At 45.1% G+C, this 21669-nt stretch overlaps 1 protein-coding gene across 1 annotated transcript; it reads left to right on the top strand.

The window, feature by feature from the left end:
* The first annotated feature begins 6629 nt into the window (after window positions 1–6629).
* smg6 (SMG6 nonsense mediated mRNA decay factor) lies at window positions 6630–21360 on the top strand. The gene is made up of 18 exons (XM_054755817.1): window positions 6630–7658; window positions 8207–10484; window positions 10569–10761; window positions 10855–10965; window positions 11040–11146; window positions 11661–11739; window positions 11821–12150; window positions 13454–13515; window positions 13585–13730; window positions 13803–13916; window positions 13989–14163; window positions 14245–14464; window positions 14535–14711; window positions 14821–14988; window positions 15054–15198; window positions 15525–15778; window positions 19651–19732; window positions 19815–21360. The coding sequence occupies exons 1-18, from the start codon at window positions 7565–7567 to the stop codon at window positions 19943–19945; spliced, it is 4866 nt and encodes a 1621-aa protein (XP_054611792.1). The 5' UTR covers window positions 6630–7564; the 3' UTR covers window positions 19946–21360.
* The last annotated feature ends 309 nt before the right edge of the window (window positions 21361–21669 follow it).

The following is a 21669-nucleotide window of genomic DNA, read 5'->3' as shown; positions in this document are numbered from 1 at the left end:
ATCACCTGATGCTGCGTGATAGCTACTGTACTCTAGTTGATGACATCACTCTTCTGCAGGTAATTCGTCATAAATTAGGAAGAAGAGCTATCAATGTTGATTTTTCTCTCTTACTATGTTTTTTTTACTTTCTGGCAAACAGGACAGTGATTCAGTATATAGCTGTACAACTACAATAATAAACATATTAAATTAATACCTAAAGGCCAGCGTTATTAAGCTAAGTTATTCATACTGCATACCTCAGATGGGATTGTTTTTAAAATGTTATTAATGAGAAAAAAAATAGTATGACAAACTTATTTTTTCCTCTCTAAACTGTCAGAGTTAGTTTGAGGGAAAACGCACTGACTTCAAACTTTATTGGTTGTTGGTCTGATTCATTCAGCAAGTTGGGGAAGTGCTTGTACTTCAGCACCACACCGCCCAGACAGCGCCCCAGCTGGCTCCCTCACATGGGAACTGTCCGTGGTTCTGGATATCTTTTCATCTGGAACCGCAAAGCCACGCGATGACGTAATACGATGACGTGAGCGTGGAAAGGAGCACGTGATGTCAATCGCGGCGCGAACCAATCATCTCTCGCCTCTTTCGGGCCCCTGACGTATCAGCGCGCGCGTGCTGCTCGGTTTCCAAGGCGCCAAGGAGAAGCGTGTCGTGCACTTGACGAGCGTGCACGTCCTCCGTGGGATATCTGTAGAGGCTTTTCAATCAGCTGTTAATTAGGAAGTGCGCGGGCTCGTTTCCCATGTGTCCACATGCACGCTCCACTTCCCGTGCAAGCAACAATGAGGAGTTATGAATGAACAAGAGCTTCCATCAAACCCCGCGCGTGCACGCGCTCGCCCCCGCACGCCGGAGGAACAAATAGCAGCGTGCGTGTGCGCGTCATGTCAGCCTTTATAAGGCTTGTAGTAGGTGCGCGCGTGCGTAGGCTGCTCCGCCAAGTGCGCAAGAGTGACGCAGGACTGACGTCACTGGCCGGTCACGTCACAAGACCGAGGGAGGGAGGGGGAGTAGGAACAACAGCCGGAAGTCCAAATAAGGAGATAGCAGCGTGCCGACCAAACCGGAAGAAGAAAAGTGACGAAAGTGAGCGCCAGAAGAACACGAGTTGTATCTCACGCGCATCATCACGTGCCACGGTGGCTCTATCAATGGCGGGAAAGCTTTTGAGTGGAAGTGATCCTGATACTGTGAGTCACACTGCAGCAGACACACCGCACTCACCTCCATCATAATCATCATCATCATCACTGTTCTTCACGACAACATGATGAACTCACCTCCTCATCAGTTCCTTGCTTGCCGTGAAGAACAAACATCTTCATCCTGCCTGGCAAGTGTCCGTGCACGCTCCCTTCTCTTTCTCATCTTCTTCTTCTTCTCCATCTTCTTCGAGTCTTCTCTCCGTGGCCGCAGCTTCCCTCACAGAGCGGGCTCTCCCATCCTCCGTGGGCTTTTTATAGAGATGCCCTAGTAACTAGTAGCGGCTGGGGAGGGAGGGGGAGTGGGAGGAGGAAGGTGAGGAGTTGGGGTGGGGGGAGGGGGGGCGGCATCTCATTCAAAGATTCACCTACACATGTTCGTGCGTGTCCACGTCACTGAGAGCAGTGTGCAGTTATTTATAAAGGGGGGAGGGGCCTCGGTGGGGGCTCTGTTACTTTAAACAAGCGAGTGGAAATGACACGCTTGTGCGCAGTTCCACGCACATCGCGTGCAGGAGGGATCATGATGATTGATATTTTGATACTGTACGTTTGATCTTGAACCATTAATGTGTCGGTCCAGCTCAGCACGTGCTCGAGGGTCTGCGTGTCATGACTGTTTGCTGCAGTGAGAACCGAACCACGTCAGATACCCCACACCCCCCCTTTCGCTGAGATCCGTAGCAGGCATCCAACCTGGTAGCAGAGCAGCACCTCAGGGAGATTTGGAGATCCTCGTCGTGCGTAAAGAAGTGTGTCAGATGTGTGTGCGTGCGCGAGAGGCTTATGCTCGCTGGAGTGCGCGCTTCAACTCGTGTATGCTCTCAACCGCCACAAAGCTTCCTTTTTTTTGACAAATAAGTGTTTTTTAAAAAAAACTATATGAACTCAATCCTAATCGTCAGGAAACACTTGATCACTTATCACCTTCACTTGTCTGAAGGTCAAACTACCAAAGATAATAATGCTCACTTTTTTTAACCGTATGTTTATTATTGTGAACTGCATCATACTGACAGCTGCTTTTAATATTTTGACCCTCTCATGTGCATAAACAATGTAAACAAATACTAATAAGTGCACGGTATTATCTTTATTACGTCACAATTGTTATATTGGACTGCGTTAGATGATGTACGTCAACTAGTGCACTATAGATTGTGTGTGTGTGCACATGAACGTGTCCGTCTGTTTTGGTTCTATGATGAGCTGTGACGCATGAGGAGGAAGTAAAGATGTTCTGACCCGCTTCTCTCTTCCTTCCCCTTTCAGTGGGATATAAATCTTCTCACTTTACTAAATTAGACTCTACAGCGCCCACACACACACACCCTCACACCTTTTAGTATGTGGGTGTGGGTGTGTGCACGTGATGTCAGATGAATCAAGACTGTAATAGGAGGGCTTCACTTTCACCGCTGCCCCCAAAGTGCACATGCACACACACACAAGTGTGTGTCTCTTTTCATCATCAACAAGTTGTGATTGTTGACCTTCAACTTCCTGCTTTGACAGTAAGTGATCTTATGGTGTTCAGAACCTCCAGTTTGCTCCTCATCTGTATTCCAAACACTGGAGAGAGAAGAAAGAAATTATTCCACTTGTGATTTCCCTCCTATACTCTGTTCTTCTTCTTGTGCCGCCCACTTCCCCTTTTTCCTGTTCTGACTCATACTAAAATCCCTGTGAGACACCCCCCATACACACACACACACACACACACACTCATTTGTGTTTTCTCTGCCTTTGATTGCCAGGCTGGGTCCAATGCAGCCACACACAACTGACAATGGAAGACAGGAGAGAGGGATGGAGGAGGAGGAGGAGATGGAGGACTGGAACAAACGGAGGAATGAAGATGAGGAGATGGACAACTAGAAAGATGATATGGTTAAAGAAGAAGAAATGGCAGCTTGTATGACAGGATGGAGGGATAAAGATGGGGGAAGAAGAAGGAGAAGGAAGTGAGATGGAGGAGGAAAAGGTTGGAATCAAGGGGTAAAGAAGGAAGGATGGACAAGAAGGCATAGAGAATAAAGATGGAAGGATGAGGTGGAAGAAAATGAGATGGAGGGATGAGGAGAAGAGAAGCAAGTGTAGGAGGTGAAGGGAGGATGGACATGTAAGCATAGAGGAGAAAATGAGAGGACTGATGGATGAGGAGGAAGAAAAGGAGAAGATGGAAGTGTGAGGAGGAAGAGATGTGAAGGAGGAAGAAATGGGAGGAGGAGTAAGAGAAGTAAGAGAAGGAAAGTTGGACAAGGAGGCGTAGAGGAGAAGGAGATGGAGGGATGAGGAGGAAGAGAAGTGATGGAGGAAACCAGTCCAAATGTTCCTTAAAGAGGTGTGTGTCAAAGAGGAGGAAGTGTGTGTGTCAGAAGGAGGAGGAGGAAGTAGGCGGGTGTTTGCCGGTGAATCCCTCTCCGCCCCCGCGTCGTTCTCTCCTCGCTGTGTCCGTGCTCGTCTCACCCCCACACCATGAGGGAGGTGGTATCAAGCCCACGCACCCACGCAGCCAGCCCTACACACACACACACACACACTACCTGCAGGAGTGGGAGGCGTGCGCGTCATAAAGTGACCACATTTCCCATGATGCTAATTCTCTCACACAGACACAGACACACATTTTTTGCAAAGTCATCCAACTGTGACTCATAGACACACACACGTTCGCACTAATCATATGCTGCACCATGTGTGTATGTTGGCTGTGTCGTGTGAAGTCACGTGATCTCAAACAACACACTTGAGTCCACTTTCAGCAGGATCAGCAAACATGTCAGATCATTCCACGTTTCTTCATGAAGATGTCTTTAACTCGTTGCTGAGTTTTCCAACAGCAATCATTCCACCTTGTGTGAACGTTTTTAGGAGGTGTGTTCGACTTGTATGCTTACGTTTAGTCTTTGGAGTGTATAAGTGCGTTCACACTAAGATGTCATTTCATCTTATTCACCCTAAGTGGGTAATAACTTATAAATCCGTGAAAATACAGGTCAAATGTACAGCTTACATGGACCACAGTTAAAATAGACCACCGTTTTTACATGTTTCTGTTTTTATGCTTCACGAATTATTGTAAATGTTGATCCAAAATCGAAGGAGAACTTAGCAGGAAGGTTTGGAGAGGGAGAGGGAGCAAGTCATGTATTTTGTTTCAACTGGAGAGCGTAAGTGCGACCTGGTAATCTCCAAGTAGAATATTACTGACTTTCTAGCAGTCTTGAATGCAGCATCACAACTAGCGTAAGACAAAGGCCAATGTGCTGTTTGTAATAATACGTCAAAGTAGGACCTCTTCACCTGTTGGACCCACTTGTATGTGTGACGTTCTTTGACGGGAAGTAGTAAGGTACATGAGTGTTCTCACACTGAGGAGGGAATGGATAAATAATGCAACTGTCATTTCCGGTAAGTGCATGATGACAGTAATCAATTTGAGACAGCACTACACTGTCAAAATTCGCACACTCAAGAACTAAGTAAACAGTTTACATAGTATAGTCTACTTATTGACATATGGAAGTGCGTGAAATGAAACAACCACAGTAGTGGCCTAGATTAGTGGTTCCCAAACTTTTTACAGTCACGTATCGCTTCAGACATTTGACTTGAAGCCATGTACCCCCTACTGCAGCACACTTAAAAAACAGAAACCATTTTTACATTTAATTAAATTTAAACATTAAACATGATTAATTGGTTAATTCATTCAATTAATTTTAATAGATAAGATGTTAATTTCTTTTGGAGTAGCTAAGTATTGGTCTTACATATCTTTTATTTCAGCCGGATGTTGGGATTCTTCCCTTTGAATGGGTTGAACTTGAACTTCACTTCCGCTTGCAATTGCTTTGATTTAAATCTGCGTATTCATTTCATACCATATTGAAAGTGAAAGTAGAACAAACACGATAAAGCGGTATCCAAAGTACAAAAATACATATAAGCAGCGATAAAGCCTCATTTTCAGGGGAATCTCCGTTCTGTCATCCTGACACGCACATATATTGACAGGTTTTCACAGCACGAGGCTTGGAACACCAATAGAAGTTAAACCTTCAAGGTTAAACACTCTTAATATGCAACATAATCATCAAAGTTATTTACTTATTAATATAACTCACACAGAGCAATTAACTTCATGCTGTGTCTCCTTCCTTTCTGCTATCACTGTGGGCTCGGTGTTATGAGGCGTTCAGGTGCGCTCATAATTGTGAGTGTTTTTCATTTTTATTCACGTACCCCCAATGACAATTGGCATACCCCTGGGAATACACGTACAGCACTTTGGGAACCTAGGGCCTAGCTGATGGCTCGCGCTCATGTTGTGATAACATGATGCACCATATTCACTATTTTATTGTTTTTTTTTTTCATTTATGACACCCCCCCCAGCCCCAAAAAAACAAAATGTTATCAAATGATGCAAAATCACCATCCACTTTATTAGCTCCATGCAGAGTCCAATGAGACCCAGTGCAAACGCCCTCTACAAACGTCAACGATGCACGATGTACCATAATAAACTTTATTCTACATACAGGTATATGGTGTCATAAACTGGATGTTGCCCTGTGCGATATATTTTGGTCGTCTACCCCTACACATTTTTTACTGATCCAGCTCTTGTAGTGGATCTCATTAGATTGTGTACCTAATGAAGTGGTTAAATGCCCCATGAGGAAAAGTGTAACATAGTTAGTGCTGTTTCTTTTTAATTTACTGACGTGATAAACCGTGTTGTTCAAAGTTTGTGTAGAAACTTCACTCACAGCTCGTTCCCCCCATTATGCTTTGCTTTGCTGAATTATACATTAAAACACAAACACCCTCAACAAAGTAATGCCAGCACATGTGCGTCACACCAGCCGCTGTCTTTCACACACACACAACTTCTGTTATATCCCCGCATGTCTTCTACTGGTTACCTCACAAATGTCATAAAGCTGCATTGGGATCACATCATCCCACAGCCACACTGGCTGACTGCCTGCTAGCTCGCTGCTCCAGTCACGTCCTCCACCCTCGTCACGTCCCAGTGTGAGGGAGTTAGGTGAGGGTGTGTTGGGAGATAGCCAGAAACAGAGAGGCGTGATAGGGCTGGTGAAACCCCTCCTGCTGGTGTTAGAGATTCACCTGCAAAAAGTCCCAGCTTCCCCCGCTTCTCTCATCTGTATTCACAACCTCTCCTGCTGCCTCCTCACCTCCCTCCTTCCCTCCCCCATTCTGTCCTTGTGTGTCTCTTCTCATCCTGCATTGCTCCACCTGCAATGTGCTGCAGCACTGATACACACACACACATAAGGGGGAGACACACACCCACCACTTCCGGCGTATCACCCCCCCCCCCCACACACACACACACATACACACACACCTCCCATTCACTGCAGACACAAAACATCTACATCCCAGCGTGCCAGGAGACAACCACTAACGTTCAAACTACTGCAGCAGCACCACAGAAGAACCATCATAAGTTAAATTCATTGTCATTATCAACACTTGACCTCTTAGATGTGCCTCAAACAGAAATGATCATATTTGTAATGGGGAAAGTACATTCAAATCCGAACACAAAAGTGACTAAACAAATAATTCTATTTTCCTGTCTATGTCCTCACTGTGTAGGCCTACATGAGGTGGAAGTGACTAACTGTAGGAAGTCATCATACGGGGAATCGTCCTGATTGTTATGCCAAAGAAGGAAGCCAAACACTGCAGATGAATAATTCAGTGATGTGATAAAGGAGCAAGTATAGAAGAAGAAGCTTTGGAGGGAAAAGTCATGTGTGGGAGATTTGTGGAAAAAGTGGCTGGCCCTTTAATTTGCTGTTGCTAGGGGAATGAAGATGTTTTCTGGAATGTGTATGAACTCTGCATGTCCTCCACTTCATGGACACGCATATGTTGACTCCGGTGTGTGCTTGCAGTAGGGTGCACATACCCACTGCACACATCATCTGCAGTTCACAGTGAAGACATGAAAAGTGATGTAAAAAAGGAGTTTTTGCACGGCAGAATGCATTGGAGTATATTTCCATATGTGGGCCAATCCAAACACTTCCACCACAAGGACATTTGAGCTGAAATCGGAGATCAATTCTGACATCTAGTGGCTTGTAAATTGAACTGAATTATAAACTACATGTTGACGTCCACCTGTCTACTTAACAACGACTTTTATTCAACCCCATTAAGTTGACAAAACGAGTCTATTAAAGTTTTGCTTACTTGTGTGTGACAATGAAGGCAGATTGTTTATTCCAAGCTGGGCTGACGTCACCAGCTGACATGTTTGACCCAGCGCGGCCACCGTCCTTGTTGTGTTTGTTGTAGCCCAATCAAAGATGGCGGACCAGCTGGACAGAGTGAGAATCTCAGCCGCGGAACTTCGAGCTGAAGCGTCTAACAATCCACTCGACTCGGGTGACTCTCGCAAAGGTGAGAAAACGACTATAAGAAAGCAAAGCGATCGAGATCAAGTTTATAACATATTTGTTTGTAGATGTTTAGCTTCACGGTGCTGTACTGTACTCAATCGGCTAATGTATGTTAGCTAGCTAGCTCTATGGTCCCTCGCGGTACCTTTTAAACGTCGCTTACGATCACCACGCCAATATTTTGCTACGACAACGACCAAACTCGTTAACTTTATCATCGCAGCCTGTACTGTATGAGTCCTCAATGTTTAAAGTTTACCTAAAACTACCAAAGTAACTGTGTCGGTCAACATTGATGGCCGCGTCAGAGGGACAACAAAAGGGAAGTTTGGAGACTCTATTAACTGCACAAGTATGGAACAAAGCCAAACACTTCTTTCTGACCTTGTACATGTTGAGAAGGGGAGTTTGATTTGACTGCTTGGATTACGTCATACAGTCACGTCAGTATGACGTCAATAATGAATCTCATGACTTTTAAGTTGACAATAAACTACACACATCAGCCATCCTTCTTTAGCTACCTTATGATTTTTTTTCTTTGAGCAGAGGACTGTCTTATGAGCAAGAAGCCCTGGCGGCGCCCCGACTTGCAGCGTTATCAGCGTGTACCTGGACAGGGGAGCCATCGCCATGACAGCGAGGAAGCAGAAATTGGTCCAAGTGAGGAACATGGACCGCTGACCTCTGATTCACAAGACCCACCAGTGAAACCAAAGAACACCAAAAAGAGCCTCCCTGCTTTAGGGAGACAGGAGTGTACTGATGCAGGAATGAGTGCATGTGAAAGCACAGTGACAACAAACACTGACAACGGTAATGCAGAGAACTGCAAAGGAGACACCCACTTCCAGGTTAAAACAGAGGCCCCTCAGGACAGAGACTTGACTGAAAACGACAGAGAAAGTCAGGAACCTGCGGGAGCGGCTAAGCCAAAGAAAGCTCGCAAGCCTGACCGGGAATTTTACCAACCAGGAAGTCGCAGAAACATGCATGGAAAAGACTGTGGAGCGGCACGAGAGCAGGATAAGCCTTCCACTGGGAATCAAGATCACAAAGACAAACCAAGCTCCCAGCGTAGTGCAGAGGAAAGGGAGGAGAAGGGTAAAACATGTTTACCCAAACAAGCAGGGAATGATAAAGAAGTTAGAGGTTCTCAGGTAAATGTTAGGTTGGCAAAACCCAATGAGAGAAGCAAAGATATGGAAAAAACTCCCTCAGATGCTGCAGTGGAGAGACTTGCTAGCAAAGTGGACAAACTCAGCGTTAAAGGAAAAGCTAAAGTGTCCCAAGAAGGCCAAGACGATGGTGAACCAGGTAGCAGGAGAGAGAATAAAGTTGAGAAGGAAAGAAGAGAACAGGGGTGCATAACCAAAGAAGGCGAAGCGGAGGGAGAGAAGAAGCTGGAGAAGGGAAACCGCAGGAGGAGAGGAGGTGACAAGGAGAGGAATAAAGAGTCCGGAAGAGGTGAGGATGGCGGTGGTCGAGCAGAGAGGGGAAAGGCGCAAGAGAAAATAGAAACTGACAGGGCTAATAAGTCAGGGAAGGATGCAGAGATGTTCCAAAACAAAGGAAAAGAGAACCACAGAAGAAGAGGTGACAACAACAGCAGCAGCAGGAGCAGGTTCAGAGAGCAGCCTGACAAGGACGCTGCAGCACAAAGAAATGTGGAAAGGAAAGCAAACAAATCAAACGTCGCCACTTTGACCTCAAAGCGTTATTCCAAATCAGATATCAGACGCCCTCGCAATCGCACTTACAGCAGCAGCTCAGCCAGCAGCGTCACCAGCCTGGATGCACCTGCCCTGGCAATGAGCACGGACAGAACCAAGCGGCCTTACTCGCAATCCGAGCCCAATAACAGAGAAAGAGGGACAATTACCGAGGAGGGGCGCAGATCCCATTCACAGAATTGGACAACCAACGGGGACTCATCCACGGACTCGAGGGAAGGAGACACAGTGGACGGCAGGAGCAGGACATACAGGAAGGACGGACTGAGTGCTGAAGGCAGGAGGGAAGAGCGGAACAGGCCTAAGGGGAACAAAGGCAGAGGGCGAGGAATCCTGAGAGTGTCCTTGGAACAACAGGCTGGTTCCTCATTGCATGGTGGGGAATGTCCTAAGCAGGTCTCCGCTCCTCGTGGTCGAGGTAGGGGTATCCTGGTTCTGCCGTCTCGCACTGACATCTCCAATACACCTGAGGTTGGCCAAAGGCTACTTTTTGGTGGGAGCAGGGGAGGACCTGCGTCAAGGGGTCGCGGGGGCCGTGGAGGAGGAGCGAGACGACTCTGGGATCCAAACAATCCTGATCAGAAACCTGCACTCACTCCCAGTCAGTCCTCCCAGCATCAGTCCCCCCAGCAGCCGGTCTACCTCCAGACTGGGTCTGGATGTGGACAACTTCACTTTCTGGACACAGATGACGAAGTCTCAGGGAGCCCTCCCGTCCATCAGCGAGACAACTTCCACTCCCAGCAGCAAGCCGCTGCCATGGCCTACTACAAGTTTCAGAACTCAGACAACCCCTACTGCTATCCTGTGCCTGCCAGCAACCCTGCCAATCCGATCACGGGCCAGCGCTACCCTTTCCCCTACATGGCCCCCTACCAGATGGCCAATGGAGTGTACCCAGGTCAGTTCTGTGCCACTTACAGAAGTTATCCCCAGCCAGGAAGTGGTTTGACATTGGAAGAGGCGGAGCAACAAGCTAGAGGCGAGCTGGGACGGCTGCTGAGGGCTGCAGATTCCCAGGAGCTTCAGCTCAGTAACCTGCTGTCCCGGGACAGACTCAGTGCTGACGGACTGGAGCGCATGGCCCAGCTCAGGTGAGGATTGAAGAATGGAAAGGAAGATAGTGTGAAGATGTGCCTGCCTTGTTTTATTTGTCCTGTAATGTTCTTAACTTCCAGAGTGGAACTGCTGGGGCTGTACGAGCGTGTGGTTCTGACAGACATCGAACTTGCAGACTCTCAGAATGTGGACCAGGCTCTGTGGAAGAACGTTTTCTACCAAGTCATTGAACACTTCCGTCAGCTGCTCAAAGATCCCACCTCTGACAACACGCCGCACATCAGGAACATGCTTCTCACTCTGCTCGATGAGGTCGAGCAAAATAAAAAAATATCAGCGTATCACTGAAGTATCTACACGGAATGTTGCCAAATTTGCTTGACTATCACATCACTCTGTTTCCAGGGAGCACAGTTCTTTGACGCTCTCCTACAGAAGCTGCAGACAGTCTACCAGTTCAAACTGGATGACTACATGGACGGCATGGCCATCAGGGCACGGCCCCTACGCAAAACAGTGTGTTTGTGAACACGAGGTTATTTCAGGTGCTTCTACAAACAAAATCCTAACGCCTTTGTGTTGTCTGGCAGGTAAAGTATGCACTCATCAGTGCTCAGAGATGTATGATCTGTCAGGGAGACATCGCTCGTTACCGAGAACAAGCCAGTGACTCTGCCAACTATGGAAAAGCTCGCAGGTACGATGTGATGTCCTCAATGTTGTTCATGTGCCCATTATCTTAAAGGTGAGGCTCAGAGCTAAACTGCTTAGCGAGAGAAAAGAATTGCATGGACAGGAGCGATCGAATTCATTAAATTCAAGATTCAAGATGAACTTCATTGTCTCACAAGAGAAATTTGTCTCGGGTCATTCCCCAAGCTGCAGCAGCAGTAACACTAAAAAAACACTAAGAGCAGCAGCGAGGTGACCCGTGTCGCAGCAGAGCAGCGCGACCAACACACGTCTTTGTTTTGACTTTGTGGACTAACTTGTGGAGTGTTTTTTATTGCTTTCCATTGTGACAGTTTATGAAATGTCACTGTGAAGGAGCGATTGCAATACAGTACACACAAATGACCAATGTGTGCACTCCAAATGAGTAACTGTAGAGGAGTGATCACGTTCGTTGTTTGTGTCCCCGCACCTCAAGCTGCTGTTACCTTGGGGTAATGCTGAATCAGCATAACATTTCATATGATGTTTTTTCTTAGCTGGTACCTGAAAGCCCAGCAGATCGCCCCTAAAAATGGCCGGCCATACAACCAACTGGCCCTGCTGGCAGTCTACACTGTGAGTGATGAAACGGTGGAGCTTTAGTACAGAGACCTCCCGTAAACCTGAGAGTGGTGATTGGCTAACTGTATTTGACAGAAGCGGAAGTTAGACGCCGTGTATTACTACATGCGCAGCCTGGCGGCATCCAACCCCATTCTGACGGCCAAGGAAAGCCTCATGAGCCTGTTTGAGGAAGCAAAGCGCAAGACGGAGCAGCTGGAGCGTCGCAGGAGGCAGGAGGAGCAAGAAGGAGGCTCCAGAGGTCCCGCGGTGAGAGGGAGAGCGAGAGGAGAGGACGGAGCACGTTCTGAGATTTGGGTTCGGCCGAGCGGACACGCAGCTAAGGCGTCTTCCCAGAGAGGAGGAAGTGAGTCCAGTAGGGATTCAGAGCAGGATGGAGAGCTCAACAGCCTCAGTGCCAGTGATGTAAGAACCATCTCTTGTCTTGTCTTGTCTTTGTACCGATTCACTGTGATGCTTCTAAATAGAAAACCTCTCCTGCACAGCATGTTCTGAACTACTTGAAAGACTTTCATCCTTCCTTTCTTGTTCTCATTCAAAAAAATATAATTTGCATTTTTAAACGTGACATCCCCTTGAAAGCTTTCGTATTGCTTAATGCATGGTAGGCAGCTTGATACAAAAAGATGAGTTACTCTTAAAAATATGTAGAGGTGTATCGGTATGCCATAATCACGATTCCATACGTACCTTGGCTTTAAGGTCACAGTTCGGTTGATTTTGGGTACAGCAAGGAAACAAAATGCAAAAGTGCTGAGCTTTTTCAACAGCTAAGCAACTTAAAAAGAAAATATCTAATAAATACTGTTCTCGAAAAAAAAACACAAAATAGAAATGAAATAGAAATTGGACATGCAAAATTGTGAATTGTACTATGTGATGTGCTACTGTTTGACTCATATGCATGTTCAGGATGAATTAAAACCATGAACCATGAAATAATACCGGTATGTAATAGTTTACATTGATGGCTGCATACGGAAACATTGAGGGAATGCGGGGCGGGTGGCCCTTTGATGTACATTGCACATTAAAGATGTTAAAAGCAATCCAGTGGAGGTGAGTATGATAAACTATCTGAATAAAACATCCACATTTTAGCTTCCTGTTAAAGGTGACAAAGCAAATTAGTGTAAGACCTAATAATATGTCAATAATAATCAGTTTATTTTATTTTTACTGTATATGCCAAGGCCCGGGCCACACTTTGTGCACCCCTGGTTTCAAAGGTTTTTTTTTAGAAAAGCACAACAATGCAGACAAGTGCTACAGTGAAGAGTTTGAAGAGTGTGAATGATTATTTATCTTCTTTGTAGTCAAGTTCCTTATTAGTTGAAAGGTAGACCTCAGTTCCAGCTTCCCCATCTCTACTGAACAATGGCCTCACACTGCTTTCATCTTATCCAGTTGTCCGTTTTCGTACTTACCAACAGAAAAGGGTTTTCAAGCTCTGGCTTCTCCCTAGCGTTATCGCTCTCGATGGTTCCCACGAGCCAAAAGCTGGACTGCACTGGATTTGTTTACCAAGTAGATGTGTGATGAGAGGCACACTTCCTGTCCCTCACTTAATGTGTACTGTGTGGGAAATGGGTACACCTCTGTACCGAACCGAAAGTTCCGTACTGAAAAATCTGATTACCAATACATGTACCATTATACCACCCTTACCTATATGTTATTTTTGTTTGGCCTTCTTCTTTGTCTTCAGCTCAACAAGAGATTCATTCTCAGTTTCTTACACGCACACGGAAAGCTTTTCACCAAAGTGGGGTGAGTTTAAAAGAAAATTGAAACACTTGATGCAATCTGATGAACATTCCACATGTCCTCCCTGCACAGCATGGAGTCCTTCCCCAGGGTGGCCAGGAGGGTGCTGCAGGAGTTCACGGCACTGCTCCAGCACGGCCCCTCCCTGCTGGGCAGCACACACATGCTGCAGATCATCACTATTAACATGTTCACCATACACAACGCGCTCAGTAGAGGTAACACACACACGTACACTTACAGTGCTCCACATGTTCTGTTCAGATGAACATGATGTCTCCGTCCTTCAGGAGAAGAAGGAGAAACCCGCTCGCTCCTGCAGGAGCAGAGCACTGCACTGGGCCTTGCCATGTTTGGACTGATGGTGCAACGCTGCACAGAGCTGCTCCAAGATGTTCCTTCAGGTACTCTACTATTATTACACCTGTTGCTTTATTACTACAGACCTTCTACAAGGTTTGAGGTGTGTCTTTTAGCCGCTACAGTCATGTTGGAAGAAGAGCAGGAGGAAAAAGAGGACGACCTGGAGGGTCTGGTGAGGGTCTCTGATTTCTCACTGGACCTTCGAGAACTCCTGCCCAGCATCAAGGTGTGGTCTGACTGGATGCTGGGACACCCAGACCAGTGGAACCCACCACCCTGCGGTGTAGAGTAAGTTCTACTCATCAATCCTCCTGATGCCTTCCTCCCCTCCTCGCCTTCACTTGTGACACCTCCCTCCTCCACGTGCAGCTGCTGTCCTGATGTGTGGCAGTGCCTGGCCAGCCTGTGTAACGTTTTGGCCCGTGTAGACCACGGCGAGGTGCCTCTCTACAAGGTGGACACGGACGAAGTCGAGGGAGACGAGGAGCTGACTGTGCTGCAGTTGAAGGAGGATAGGCTACTGGCTGGCTTTGTCCCCCTGCTGGCGGCGCCTCAGGAGCCGTGCTACATCGACCAGCACACTGACACGGTACAAGTCAGAAACACGAATACAACCATACGTTCACGTCCTGTAAATTTCACATGCTGTTTCCCCTCAGGCCATAGCGTCAGACTGTAAGAGGGTGACAGTGCTTAAGTACTTCCTGGAGGCTTTGTGTGGACAGGAAGAGCCTCTGTTGGCCTTCAAAGGAGGCAAATACATCTCCGTAGCTCCTCCTCCATCCAACACCTCTGTGGACGTGAAGACCAGACAGGACTCTCTGTCAGAGAAAGAGGTGACTGTCTTCTACTGTCTGTTGTTTTCATGCTACTATAGTCCACACCAAAACTAGCTGGACCCTCAAAAGATCAACAAAATAAAAATGAACTCCTTTTGCGCGACAGGCTGACGACGTCATCGTGGAGGCAGAGTCGTCTCTGTCTGCGTCTGAAGGTGAGCAAGATGAAGAGGAGGCAGGAGACAGCGAGAGAGACATCAAGCAGCTGAAGGCTCGACGCCACGCCCTCGCCAACAAACTGGCGCAGGAGCAGAAGCGCAGGGATAAAATACAGGTGAAATGAGTTAAAACCTCATGCTTAAAACTGCATTTTTTCATTTGACATGGTTCTATTTGTAGGCGGTGCTGCAGACGAGTGGGCAGCTGCAGTTGGAGGTTAGACCTCTCTTTTTGGTCCCGGATACCAACGGCTTCATTGACCATTTGGCTGCTCTAAAGAAACTCCTCCAGTGTGGAACATACATCATAGTGGTGCCGCTCATTGGTAAGAGCACTGCATTCAGTTAAACCGGGGCTTCACAAATGCTGGGGCACGCCCCCCGGGGGGTGCAGGGTTAGGTGTCAAGGAGGCGTCAAGACTTTGATTTTGCAAATGCAGACCTGCCAATGTGTACACATTTTTAGTACTCGGAAAAAAACAATTCTTCAAGGTTGGCAGGTCTGTTAGTGTCTTTAGTCATGCTTGAACGAGGCTGGTGCCAGCAACTCATAAAGTTTCTCATTAGTATTTCAGATCACAGGGGTAGGCATAATTGACAACCACTGCGTGAAACACACCGTAAACATATACACTGGTGGATGATCTTCCAGTGATCACAGAGCTGGACGGCCTGGCTAAAGGACAGGACACTTTTGGTGGAGGACTGGGACACGGCGCGGGCAATCGCTGCAATTCCAATGCCAGCGCAGCGCACATACGCGCCGTGCAGGAGAAGGCACATTTGGCAGTGGCGTTCTTGGAGCAAGGTTTTGAAGCAAGGGAGCCACGTCTCAGAGCGCTCACCAGCAGAGGGAACCAACTGGAGTCCATCGCCTTCCGCAGCGAAGACACATCGGGCCAGCAGGTGAGAGCGTCTAACATGGCTTCCTGGTGGGGATTATTTGTTTTTCACACTTTTTAACTATCAAAATTCAATAGATCAGAAACGGCCGCATGAGAAGCAGAAAATATTGTGGAGGCCATTAGGTTGAACTATAAACTATGCTTTAATGGCAGGGTTGTCCAAACCTTTTCCACCGAGGGCCACATAATGATAAACGAAAGAATGCTAGGGCCTGTTGATATTTTTTAAAGCAACACATGTAGATTTGCTAAGAAGTTACTTTTTTCCAAGAAAAACTGCATCTCAGCTTTGTGATATAGGTGAAAAAGTGTATTTCAACTTTCTTCTTTTCTTTCAACTTCTCATTATTTTGACTTTATTCCCATAATATTATCACTTTTCCCCAACCTGATTTTCCAAAAATGTTATTTTTTGTTTTTTCTCATAATAATTAGGGCTGTCATAAATAGCGCGTTAACGGCGGTAACTAATTTATTTCATTAATTACGTAATGTTTTTTTTGCATGATTAACGCATACGTATCATGGCAAGCCACAGCTCTCTGTTATGACGACAGTGGGCTGCACAGTGTAGCTCCCCTCAGAGTCTGACACTCTTATAGAACTTTATTGTGACCTGAACACATCAACAGCAGTGCATTTCCAACACCATATATGTTATCTCCAACTCAAAACACGTCTCTATTCTATTCGTCATTGCAACGACACGTCCTCATTGTCACTAGACCAGGGGTCACCAACGTGGTGCCCACGGGCACCAAGTAGCCCCCCACGACCACATGAGGTGCCCGCAAGCCTGCTTTTCATTCAGGTTTTCAGTTAATAATGAAAGAACAGTAGAAAGAAATGCATTCTGAAATACAAAATGTGAGTTGTGGACACCAGCATTTTGTTAATGTTCTGGTAAAACAAGCGTATTCGCTTTGTTTGGGTTTAAAATAAGCTCTGAAAATAAATGTTACAAAAATGAGTAGTTGTTGGCCATTTTCAGTTTGTATAAGTAGCTCTCACAAGGAAAAGCGTTGGTGACCCCTGCTCTCTCTCTCTCTCTCTCTCTCTTTCTCTCTCTCTCTCTCTCTCTCTCTCTCTATATATATATATATATATATATATATATATATATATATATATATATATATATATATATATAGGCATATATAATCCTGCCCCGTCATTTATCTTTCTTTCAATAAAATACAATTTAAAAAATGGGCCGATTTCAGACAGTGTTACATGGTGATTAATCATGATTAATTAATTTGAAAACTACGATTAATCTGATTTTAAAAATTGTAATCATTTGACTGCCCTAATAGTATTATGATGTTAAATAAATAAAACAGTGGAACCTCGGTTCGTGTCTGCCCCCGTTAGCGTGTTTTTTGGTTAACGTCAGAAATTTACATCGTAATTTTGCCTTGGTTTGCGTGCATTATCCAGTTAACATACAATATGGCGCATGACCACTGTTCCCAAAGACATGACGTAGCAGTGAGACACCACTGAGGCACCATCTTCCTGTTATTGAGTGAGTTATTTTTTGAATTCTATCGTGTTTCTCACCTTCTTGCTGGCACTTTTAACTTTCTTCGGCTCCATTTTGGGTTATTGAGGTGAGAAACACTTTTGAATTCATGGCAAATCAGGAAGGTGGTGTCCGTTTGATCTCACTGCCACATTGTGTCAAGAATCACGTCTTCGATTAAGGTAAATGTAACCTTAAATGATTATCACTTTCATTCATCATTTACATATATGTATGCATTTCAAATTGTTTTCAGCATGTCAAGCTATAATTGCGAAACCATAATAGCATGTTTTGTGTCAACATTTTTGGCTTTCTGGGACGAATGAATTGGATTTACATTATTTCTTAAGGAAAAAGTTTATTCGGTTAGCGTCCGTTTTTGTCGAGTCATACGTTTTGTAACGAATTCATGACTGTAACTAAGGTTACACTGTACAATTGAAATAAAATTTTGAGTTTAAGCTACTAAAATGACATTATTTTTCTACTGCAATTCTTGTAAAATTACAACTTTTTCTCATTAGATTACAGCTTTTTTTCTCTTAATATTTTGACTTTATTCTTGTAAAATTATAGCTGTTTTTTCCATTTCTGGGTTTTTTTTTTTTTCTTTTAAATTATTTCAACTTTTTGATTGTAAATTTTCTTTTCCTAACTGTGACTTTAGATTATTTATTTCCAAGAAAAATTCACAGAAAAAATGAAAAAGGAGAATGAGTACAAGAACACACAGAGCTGCTTGAAAGGTAGCCACTTGCAGCGCCACCGGTTTAAAAAAAAATAAAATAAAATAATCCCACGTTTTCACCTTATTTCCATAATATAACAAATTTTACCCCAACCTAATTTTTTTCAAATTACAACTTTATTTTGTTTTGTTTCTTGTCGTCTTGTTCTGTTTTAGTTTTCTTGTTAAATTTTTTAATTCAATTAAAAAAAAAAACAGCTACTTTGGAAAGGCCTTAGACATCCCTGCTTCTTGGTGTACGCCTAATCACCCTTTGGTACCTACTTCAGTTTTAAAGTGCTCATGACACCACATAAGTTTGAAAAAAAACTAGGGATGCTCAGATAAGGTTTTTATGCTGCCGATACCGATCATTCATGAGTGAAATTGGCCAATACCGATACCGCTGCCGATCACATAGCTTAAGTGCACATTTTTTAATAAAAAACATTTAAGAACATTTATTTTCATATCTTATTTCAACCCAAACAAAGCGATTGTTTGCTTTACCAGAACATGTGCTGATATCCACAACTCACATTTTGTATTTCAGAATGTATTTATTTCTATTGTTCTCACATTATTAACTGAAAAGTTGAACGAAAAGCAGGCTTGCAGGCGCCTCATGTCATCGTGGGGGCTCCCTGGTCCCGACCAGGTTATGTCCAGACTTTCAGCTTAAAATTGGCTATGAAACACTGATGTTCCACCATGTACTGTAATTCATTCGGAGATGGTGATTTTATTGAGAACCCGGTGAACGTGGGAACAAGAATAATTTGGGCAGCAATACGACAGGAATGGCTACTTTAAGATAAGAGTTTCGGCCAAGAAAATGTGCTACATTTGCTCACATTTTGAGCCAAGCTTCAGGAAATGCAATATGAAATAATAATTAGGCCAATGTTAGAGGACGTACAGTATATCTCGCAGCAGTCCTTGCATGAGTACTCAGCCCGTCAGCGGTCCTCCCTTGCTCTACTGGTGGCGACAGTGTTGCTTTTTGCGGTGATAATCTTTTGGCAACTCCTCATTATGCACCATAACAATTACTTGCTCATTTTTTGTCAAATACACCAGCCGGGATGGCTACATTTTTGAGCGGAAGTAGAATAATATGACGTCAAATGCCCCGCCCCCTCTGAGTGAACGTGCACTGAGCACAAAGCCGAGAACCGGACTTGACAAAGTTGATAACCGCCGTCGCAGTACCGTTTGACTCTGTTTGGAGAATTCAGGTTTTGTTGAGCTGCACCTTGAGCACAAAGCGTTTAAGGTCACGGTTCAGTTGATTGTGGGTGAATTATTTCATTTTGTGCAGAATAAATGCAGAATAAATTGTTCCATCTTGGAGGTCTGTTCCCCATCTCCACTGACCAATGGCGACACACTGCTTTCATGTCTGTTTTTGTGCATACGCAAAATGAATACACAAAAAAATACACTTTCAAGATAGAAGCTTTGTCATTTTAATCCACAAATGAAGTAAACATGTTTGATTTTATTTTCCAATTTCGATTAACCTGATTTGGGCTGGTTTAGGCAGTGGTACTTTGGTCTGCAATAGATCATGCTCATCCAGAGCTGTTAATTCGCTAAAAGTGTTTCTTGTTGCCAGGGCAACAATGATGACGTCATCCTTTCCTGCTGTCTCCATTACTGCAAAGACAAGGCTAAGGACTTCATGCCTGACCAGAGAAGTACGTAACATGTGTTGACTTTGTTTGCTGTGTGTGCGCTCCACTTACACCCCACTGCGTGCCCCCTCCCTGCAAACCACAGACGGTACAGTGAGGCTGCAGAGGGAGGTGGTCCTTCTCACGGACGACCGCAATCTACGCGTCAAAGCTTTGACCCGCAACGTTCCTGTCAGGGACATCCCCGCTTTCCTCAGCTGGGCCAAAGTGGGCTGAACCATGTTTGGAGGTTTGGATCCCAGTGGAACAACTGCAACTGCTGCAGCCCGCTTTCCAGTCGGCCGGGAGAGGGGAGACGCTTGAGCGGAGGATAGTAAAGGAGGGCACAGGAAAAAGATGAGAACAGCAGCAAATTAGTGAGAGAGCATGCTTGCCCCCACCCCATGATGAAGAGTGTGTGTGCGTGTGTGTGTGCGTGTGTGTGTGCACGTGCGTGCGTGCGTGCGCTCTTTGCCCTGTAGGAGCCATGACACTTGACAGTGACGGCTGCGAGCAAGTGTGACAAGAAGGCCGTGAAGGTGTGCTGATTTGACGTGGAATGATGTGTGACTGTCCTCTGCGAGCTGGAGCGAGACTGAGAAATGGGAGTTAACGCTCTTGTCAGCTCATGAGCGCCACCACTGGCACCTCCACACTTCTCATTGGCTTCTCATGAGACCACACCACAAGGGGGTGCTGCCCTCGGTCCAGGCTAGCCACAATGGCACATGCCAGCTCGTGGCAGCAGGTGTTTCCTGCTAACAGGAAGTGTGAAAAACCAGCTTGGTTACTTCACTCTCCGGTTTGGTAGGTGAACGCTTTTAGGAAGGAGCTTTTCTTTTTTGCTATTTTACGCCTCTCAGGCAATTTAACCTCGTCTCTGTTTGCTTTGTGTCCGCTCAAGTTAGCGTTACATTCCAGGAATTAGCCGCTTGTTATAATAAAGCAAAATGAGTCTTTTTCTTTCATAGTGACTTTGTTGAGAATGAACTTTTCATTGTGTGGTTTTGCATTCTTTTCATGCGCTCATGCTGCAAACATCACACAGCTTGTGATGCTTTGTGGCCAAACAAATACCTGTATTTGTACCTTGTTAAGTGTCATTCACTCATGTTGCTTTAAAAGACAACTGCATGATGATGTTTCTTCTTTGCCTGCAGCATCCCCTAGTTGTCACGTGTTCACAGCTTTAAGCGTGACTATTTGTTTCTTTGTGTGCAACTGGTGTTTTTTTGCTTGTAGTTCACTGCAGCGTGAGGTGCTGCTGTTGTCTTTTAGTGGCAGAGCAAATTAAACACAGTGATCTCAAACTGACTTGATGTCATTAAAATGTTTTACATTTGCTGCCTTGTCACAGTGGAAAAGTTACTTGGAGCTAATTTTTGCAAATGGTAACGGATAATTAAAGCCAAGCTTTATGGATGCAGTATGGATACAAATGTCAAGGTAAATCTTGCAGCCATGACATTACACAGTATGGAACAAATATTGCACATTTGTGTAGCACTACTAACAAAGATGAATCATTGCCAAGTACTTCTGTAATACAAATAGAAATTTACAATACAGTACAAATATGTATGTTCGTATTTTATTTTGTAGTTTGTTTTTTATATTTTCTTTTCATCTTTAACATGTACTGTAGCTTCAATAGCAACATTTGATTGTATTATATATAATATAATCATCTATTGTCATATATAAGCTATAGAACGCAATTTAAATGTATCCTCGTCAAGTTCTACACTATTATGAAAAAATCTGTACGTCTGTATGTGCGCGCGCACGTGTGAGGGACACGGCGTTCCTCTGTGATGCTCACGCACTTGGATACAGCGCAAGCGCATCCACTGGCCGACTGCCGGCAGCATCATGACAACAGGGCGCGCAGGCAGCCAATCGGAGCGCTACGGGCGTCGTACCGCGGTCTGATTGGTGGGCCGGCCTGCAGCGCTGTGGCG

The sequence above is a fragment of the Dunckerocampus dactyliophorus genome, chromosome 16 (assembly GCF_027744805.1).
Source record: "Dunckerocampus dactyliophorus isolate RoL2022-P2 chromosome 16, RoL_Ddac_1.1, whole genome shotgun sequence".
Lineage (NCBI taxonomy): Eukaryota > Metazoa > Chordata > Actinopteri > Syngnathiformes > Syngnathidae > Dunckerocampus > Dunckerocampus dactyliophorus.
This window is presented reverse-complemented; position numbering and strand designations above follow the sequence as displayed.

Bases quoted from the DNA above. Each gene is read 5' to 3' on its own strand.
- smg6 (XM_054755817.1), top strand. From the start codon at position 7,565: ATGGCGGACCAGCTGGACAGAGTGAGAATCTCAGCCGCGGAACTTCGA. The intron at 13,516-13,584 runs GTGAGTTTAAAA...CTCCCTGCACAG, and splicing joins AAGCTTTTCACCAAAGTGGG to CATGGAGTCCTTCCCCAGGG. The intron at 13,731-13,802 runs GTAACACACACA...TCCGTCCTTCAG, and splicing joins ACACAACGCGCTCAGTAGAG to GAGAAGAAGGAGAAACCCGC.